The sequence below is a fragment of the Pseudoliparis swirei genome, chromosome 21, assembly GCF_029220125.1.
Source record: "Pseudoliparis swirei isolate HS2019 ecotype Mariana Trench chromosome 21, NWPU_hadal_v1, whole genome shotgun sequence".
NCBI classification, from domain to species: Eukaryota; Metazoa; Chordata; class Actinopteri; order Perciformes; family Liparidae; genus Pseudoliparis; species Pseudoliparis swirei.
Window position 1 is genome coordinate 4,000,658 of NC_079408.1, and position 7,500 is coordinate 4,008,157.

Below are 7,500 nucleotides of genomic sequence, written 5' to 3' on the forward strand. Positions count from 1 at the left end.
CGGCGTCACCTCTTCACGTAGATGTCGCTCATCCTCTCGCCGCTGACGCTGACGTCGTCCAGGATGACGTCGCTGGTGTTCCAGATGACGCAACGCAGGAAGAACCTGGAGGACCAATGGAGACGCCCCGTGAGCTGATGATGTCATCACTATGCGACTCGCAGGGCGATTAATCGACCGACCGATCGAGAAGACAGTAAAAGACTAACTCCTCCTCCTGGTCATTGATTGATTGATTCTTAACGAGCGTACTAATTGACAGACCGACTGACTGATTAACATGTTAATTGATTTATTGATTGACAAGCTAACCAAAACATGACTGAACTGATTTATTGATTGACTGGCTGACCAATCGATTGAAGGAATTTATAAGACAGTAAAAGACTGACTAACTCCTCCCCTCTGCTCATTTTATTGATTTATGGATTGATTAATTTCATGTTTCTTAACGAGTGTACTAATTGACGGACCAATTGACTGATTAACATATTGATTGATTGATTGACAGATCTAACCAAATAATGTGTTCACTGATTCATGAACTGACATTCTAATTGACTGACGGATCCCCACACTTATTGATCGACTGACTGATCCCCTGATCGACTGATTGATCGATCAGAGTGGGCGTGTCTCCTACTTGTTGGCCTTGCGCGGCGTGACGTTGAACGGGGCTCCGGGGGGTCCCAGGGATTTGGGGAACAGGTCCACCCACATCATCAGCCGGCCCTGACGGACGGGCGCCAATCGGGGAGAAGAGAGAGAGGTTAAAGACGTGGGAAGCGGGCGCCGTGGCGCTGCGGGCTCGCCGGGCGCCGATGGGCGGAGCTACCTGCTCGATGTCCGGCTGCAGCGGGCTGAGCAGCCGGCGGGTCTCCACGTGCTCGGGGACCACGCCCAGCTTCCTCAGGATGAGGAGCGACAGGCGCTCCTTCAGCGGGCCGAGGTGGCGCCTGGACACGTTTTTATCTTCTGCACACACACACACACACACACACACACACACACAGAGAGATGGAGGTTTAAGGCCTTTAAATGACTCCGAGTGGAGGATGAGGATGGAAACACGGGATACTGGGTGGACTGGGAGGAGAATTATTCATCATTATTATTCACACACACTCACACACACTCCGAGCAATGAGAAATGAATGTGGAAAATATTTTTGTGTTTCCGACCAAAATATAACAACTAACGTCAAAAGTTTCTGACCGTAAACTCAGATTCACCTCTTGACTCTGAGGAGGAGAGGAAGGAGAGACTGAGGAGAGGAGATGAAGAAGGAGAGGGAGGGAGGAGGGGGATTAAAGACCAGAGTGGAGACAAAGGAGATGGGGAGGAGAGGAAGCAAGGGGACAGATAAGGACAGGGGAGGAGGAGACAAAGGAGGAGAGGAAGAAAAGACGAGGAGGAGAGGGGAGAGGACCAAGGTGGAAAGGAGACAAAGGAGAAGGTGAGGAGAGGAAGCAAGGGGACAAATAAGGAGAGGGGAGGGGAGGAGGAGACAAAGGAGATGGGGAGGAGAGGAAGCAAAGGGACAGATAAGGACAGGGGGGAGGGGAGGAGGAGACAAAGGAGAAGAGAGGAAGAAAAGACGAGGAGGAGAGAGAAGAGGGGAGAAGACTAAAGTGAAGAGGAGACAAAGGAGGAGAGGAAGCAAGGTGGCAGATAAGGAGAGGGGAGGGGAGGAGACAAAGGAGGAGAGGAGGAATAGACAAGGAGGAGAGAGGAGACAAAGGAGAAGGGGAGGAGAGGAAGCAAGGGGACAGATAAGGAGAGAAGAGGAGGAGACAAAGGAAGAGATGAAAGGAGACAAACGAGTAGGGTAGATGAGACAAGAGGAGACAGGGGAGAGAAGGGAATGAGACAAGGACACTTGACAAGGTGAGATGAGGAGAAACAGAAGAACAGAAAGTTGAATAAACTCCAAAAAGAGGAAAAGGAAGATGAAGAGAGAAGAGAGGAAGTGAGAGAGAAGTGAGGAGAAGAGGAAGGAAACTAAAGAGCAAAAGAAAGAGAGGAAAGAAAACCGGAGGCGGAGCCCGGCCTCTCGGCCAATTAGAGGCCGCGCTTGACGGACAGCGAGGCTGACGCACGGTAACCGCGGCAACGTGGAAAGAGAACGCGGCCCGGCGCTCCTCGCTAACCTAGAGACGACCACGATGTTGACGTTGGCTCGGACGCACACAGGCACACACACACACACACATACACAAACTCACACACACACACACTTATACCATAAATCACCAGAACGACTAGCATGACCTTCATCGCAGCAGCCATGGACTGTGTGTGTGTGTGTGTGTGTGTGTGTGAAAATTAACGTTGAATATTTATCTCATCGCTCCACTCTTCAGGTGGTCCTGTGGTTTAACCCCCCCCCCCCCTCTATACATCCTCCTTTCCTCCCTCCATCCTCTACCAAGTTCTGCAGATTTAGTAGCGGAGGAAAAGATGGAGGACGGGTGGAGGTCGATGAAGACTTGGAGGCGATGGGGACACAATGGAGAGAATATAGAAGAAAAGAAGAAGCAAAAGGAGTTAGTCATGTAATGAAAGAAGAAAGAAGGAAAGGAAACGAAGGAAAGATGAGAGAAGAAGAGACAAAGGGAGTTAGGAAGTGAAAAGGAGAGGAGAAGCAACGGGAAGAAGAAATGTAGGAAGAAAGAAGGAAAGGAAAGGAAGGAAAGGGGCGGGAAAGAAAAGGATAAAGAAAAAGAACAATGAGGCGACGAAGAAGGAGGCGATGAAGAAGATGAAGATCAAGAAGAAGAAGAAGAAGAAGGAGAGGAGGAGGAGGAGGAGAGGAGGAGGAGGAGGAGGAGGAGGAGGAGGAGGAAGGGGAGGGGCCTCACCCTGCAGGTCTGCGGCCGTGTAGCGCTCTCCTCTGAAGTGGACCTCCTCCTCGTGGTAAACCGGTTTCTTCAGGTTCCGGCGCTCACACACTCTGGACAGCAGCTGCCTCGGGGTCAGCTGGTCCCGCCAGCGGTTGACCCCCGACCTGGGGGGGCGAGAGAGAGAGAGAGGGTTAGAGAGAGAGAGAGTGGTTGAGCGACATAGAGAGAGAGAGGGTTAGAGAGAGAGAGAGAAATAGTGGGTTAGAGAGAGAGAGAGTGGTTGAGCGACATAGAGAGAGAGTGGGTTAGAGAGAGGGGGTAAGGAGAGGTTCTCTAGTGATACTTTTCTATGATTTTGCACGATTAAAAAAAAACACGATAAAAAAAAAGACAGAAATCCAAACGCGTGAACAGACTAACTCTTCGTGAGTCGTAAAGCCGCTCACAGGCTGTAGGACCGCGGCACGCCACACGAGGCGCCGTGTCGGGACAGGAAGCGGTTCTCCAGGTCGATCAGCGTCTCTCCGATCTTCTCGTCCTTGGTCAGCATGTCGTGGTCGTACAGCATCACCCGGAGGTCCTTCTCCAGGGGGAGGGAGGCGGTGAGCTCGAACATCCTGGGGGGGGGGGGGGGGGGTTCAGGCTTTACAGGCTTCATGGCGTGATGCTATCATTATTATTATTATTATTAGTATTATTATGTATATCATTTGTGGCATAAACATGCATTATCTCTCCTGACCACCAGGGGGCGACTCCTCTGGTTGAATAGAAGTCTATGCTTCATGTGTTAAAGCTGCATTCTCCCTCCTGACCACCAGGGGGCGACTCCTCTGGTTGTATAGAAGTTTACTCCTCTCTGGATTCCCTCAGTAAACATTGTAAACACGTCGTGATATCAAGAGCTGCACTGTTTGTTCATATTTTGTTGTCCCTTCCCTCTGTGGTGACTGTTGTGTGTGTGTGTAGCGACCCCTACTGGTGGGGAAAGGAAGTGTTCCACACAAAGAAGGACACGGTGACGAACACGTTTAAAGAGATGAATCCGTCGACCTGTTGAACCGCTCGTGGAAGAGGTTTCAGTCTGAGTCATACGTCCCGGGCTGGAAGATCAAATCCATCCTTCATGTCACGTGTTACGATGGAAGAGAGATTTTTTTCCTGCTCGACTTTTCTTGACTTTCCGCCTCCGACTACATAACCGCAATCACACGGCGGTTACAGTGAGCGGGAAGCCAGCCGGCTGCGAGCTAACAGGTGGTTTCCTCTGGGGTCACGAGAGCAGAGCGAGACGACGACGGTCTGGAACCTGGTTTTATCATTTTTTTATTTTAGGTATTGCCAAATAAATGTGTTTCACAGATTTCATCTGTCAAGAAATCTTGACAAAATGTCATAGAAAGAAATATAACGCAACATATAACTTTTTGTAGACGATCAAAATGTTAGAATTAACTGAAATTTGAACGAAGAAAATGTGGCGAACTCCCTGTCAATCACCTTGTAGCTCCGCCCCTAAAGCATCCCCTGCTTTATGGTCTGTGTGACTCTAGATGACCATTATGTACTAAATGATGACATCATGCTGTATAGAAGAAGACTTGAAACGAGAGACTGAGACATAAACTCATGTTTACAATGTTTACTGAGGGAATACATCAAGAGAAGTAGAGTCACTATATAGACTTCTATACAACCAGAGGAGTCGCCCCTGCTGGTCAGGAGAGAGAATGCAGCTTTAACACATGAAGCATAGACTTCTATACAACCAGAGGACTCGCCCCCTGGTGATCGGGAGAGATAATGCAGCTTTAACACATGAAGCATAGACTTCTATACAACCAGAGGAGTCGCCCCCTGCTGGTCAGGAGAGAGAATGCAGCTCCAACACATGAAGCATATACTTCTATACAACCAGAGGAGTCGCCCCCTGGTTGTCAGTAGAGAGAATGCAGTTTTAGCTCATGAAGCATATACTTCTATACAACCAGAGGAGTCGCCCCCTGGTGGTCAGGAGAGAGAATGCAGCTCCAACACATGAAGCATATACTTCTATACAACCAGAGGAGTCGCCCCCTAGTGGTCAGGAGAGAGAATGCAGCTTTAACACATGAAGCATAGACTTCTATACAACCCCCTGGTGGTCGGGAGTCACATACTTTCCGAAGACAGGGTCCAGTGTAGAGGGGATGTAGTTTTCATGGTCGCTGATGGTCTGCTTCCCCAAAGTGATCTTCACGTAGGGGTCACACTGGAAACAGAGAACACGTCACCTCCTTCGTTCTCTCATCCCTCTCTTCTGGCGGCACTTATTTTAAAATAAATTCGTACCTTCCCGTTGGCGTCCTTGGGCTGCAGCCCCTGAGCCTGGAGGACGTAGACTCGGACCAAGCACTCCTCGACGCCGTTGGGGGGAAGCTTTCTGAACTGCCTGGGGGGGGCGGGGTCAGAGGGGTCCTCCGGCAGGGTGTAGATCTTGAACATACCCTGGCCGCGGTCAGAGGGCGATGTGAGAAAACACGGCCGCCGAAAGAAACTAACGAATGAAGCTCAGGTGTTTACCTTGAACTCTCCCACCACCGTCGGATCCTCCCCTTCCTCCCGAGTCTTTCCTCTTTGCAGCTTGAACGTCTGACAGAAGTCAGAGAGGCCTTGGAAACCCTCGACCTTCTCCAACTCCCGGTCATACACCTGAGGAAGAGGAGGAGAAGGGGGGGGGAAGGAAAACAGATAAGGAAGGATGAGTGTTGAGGATGAGGAGAAGGAATGAAGCGAAGGAAATAGCACCGCGGATGAGGAGCAGTGGCGTCGAGCCACTCGCCGTTGGACCAGAACCGGAGCCGAGGGCGACTCAGCAGAACGAGACGGTCACACACGTGTGCCGCACGCAACGATCCATTTGTTATCGTTAGTTCGTCGACGTCCGTCTCAAACACTTCCCCCCGTCACGGAGAGAAGGAGCACGCTGGAAACAGAGGTTCACTTCAGAGTGAACGATTACGGATCACAACGAGGCTCCGGAGGACCCGAAACCATCAGGAGACGAACCGCAAACAGGAGATGACCTTCAGGAGACGCAAGAGTAAAAATAGACAAACTGAGTACACAACCTCACTAGAAATGACCTTAAATGATGAAAAAGAGACGCAAGACAAACAGTAAATGACCACAAAGAGATGCAAAACACCTGAAACTAGAACGGGCACTCAGTAGAGCGCATACCTTCGCATATCACGAGATTGGGCATTGAATTATGAACATGTTGGCATTAGTTGCATGCCAATTGGATACAAATTGACCGTGCTATGGTAAAAAGAAGATTTTGACCTTTTCATGACCTTGACTTTGACCTTTGACCCGATCAATCCCAAAATCTAATCAAATGGTCCCTGGATAATAACCAATCATCCCACCAAATTTTATGCGATTCAGTTTAATACTTTTTGAGTTATGCGAGTAACACGCATACAAATAAATATATATATTTATTTATATATATATGTTTGTATATACATATATATGTATATATACATATATATATATACATATATATATATATATATCTTTATATATATATACACAGTGCTAAAATCAAAAAAGTTCATTTTATTCCTCGTGAATGTTCACTCAGCTCCTCATCTTCACAGAAAAAAACAAAAATGTAGAAATTTTTGCACATTTATTAAAAAAGAAAAACTGAAATATCACATGGTCTGAAGTATTCAGACCCTTTGCTCAGTGTGGAGTAGAGTACAGCCATGAGTCTTCTTGGGAATGATATATTTATATACACACACACACACACACACACACAGGGGCCCATGCTCACTGTATTTGGCCTGACTTTGTTCTAATCCCCCGAGAGCCGGTTTCCTCTAAAACCAAGTAAATCTGCAAATGATTTACCTGCTCCCAGAGTTGATTTAGTGGATTAAGTTACTCTCGGAGGATCAAGTGAAAAGTGAGTTAATCGCTCGCTCCTTTTTTTTTCTTTCTAGAGACCTCCGTGACGGCGCCAGACCAAAAGATGATGCAACTGAGGAGCCTGAGCGGCGGCGGCGAGAGAGGTGAGGGGAACAGAGGAGGGCGAGGGCGGCGGTGGGGTGAGAGGAAGGTAAAAGGAGGGAAGGAAAGGTTGGAAACAGCGGCTCACTTCCCCTCGACGGTAGCCGATCGGACTGAACGGTCAGAGGGAGAGAAAGCAACGGAAGGAGAGAAGAAGGGGGAGTAAATAGAGAAGGAGGCGCTGGCAGGGTCTCTTTTTCCGACTGTCGGGCGACATTTGAGCAAAAGCTTTTGAGAAATGTCGCTCGCAAAAAAACAACAAAAAAAGAAAGAAAGAAACTCAAAGTCGACTTGGATGAGTCTCCAGACGTTTGATCGGCCCCCTGAAAGAGAGAGAGGGAGAGAGAGAGAGAGAGAGAGAAAAGAGGGAAAGAGCCGCTGGAGGGTCAACGGCCGGCGGGAAGGAGGTGATGGTTTGGTTTGAGCGAGGAAGAGGCGTGAGGAGAGAGGAGGATGAGGATGAAGAGGAGGAAGAGAGAGGAGGAGGACGAGAGAGGAGGAGGAGGAGGATGCAGCATGAGGAGGACGAGAAGAGAGGAGGATGAGGAGGACGCGGCACGAGGAGAGAGGAGGATGAGGAGGACGAGGCAT

General features: G+C 49.1%; 1 protein-coding gene across 6 annotated transcripts in view; it reads right to left on the reverse strand.

Annotated features, from left to right (window-relative positions):
• Window positions 1-7,500, reverse strand: part of dysf (dysferlin, limb girdle muscular dystrophy 2B (autosomal recessive)) — a 57,708-nt gene that overhangs the window by 8,557 nt on the left and 41,651 nt on the right. For all 6 annotated transcript variants that reach the window (XM_056443196.1, XM_056443193.1, XM_056443194.1 and 3 more), the window contains 8 exons: window positions 5,407-5,535; window positions 5,176-5,331; window positions 5,004-5,095; window positions 3,291-3,461; window positions 2,863-3,008; window positions 836-975; window positions 644-732; window positions 10-105 (listed from right to left, as the gene is read on the reverse strand). In XM_056443196.1, the coding sequence (XP_056299171.1) occupies window positions 10-105; window positions 644-732; window positions 836-975; window positions 2,863-3,008; window positions 3,291-3,461; window positions 5,004-5,095; window positions 5,176-5,331; window positions 5,407-5,535 (1,019 nt within the window). The remainder of the gene's footprint in view (window positions 1-9; window positions 106-643; window positions 733-835; window positions 976-2,862; window positions 3,009-3,290; window positions 3,462-5,003; window positions 5,096-5,175; window positions 5,332-5,406; window positions 5,536-7,500) is intronic.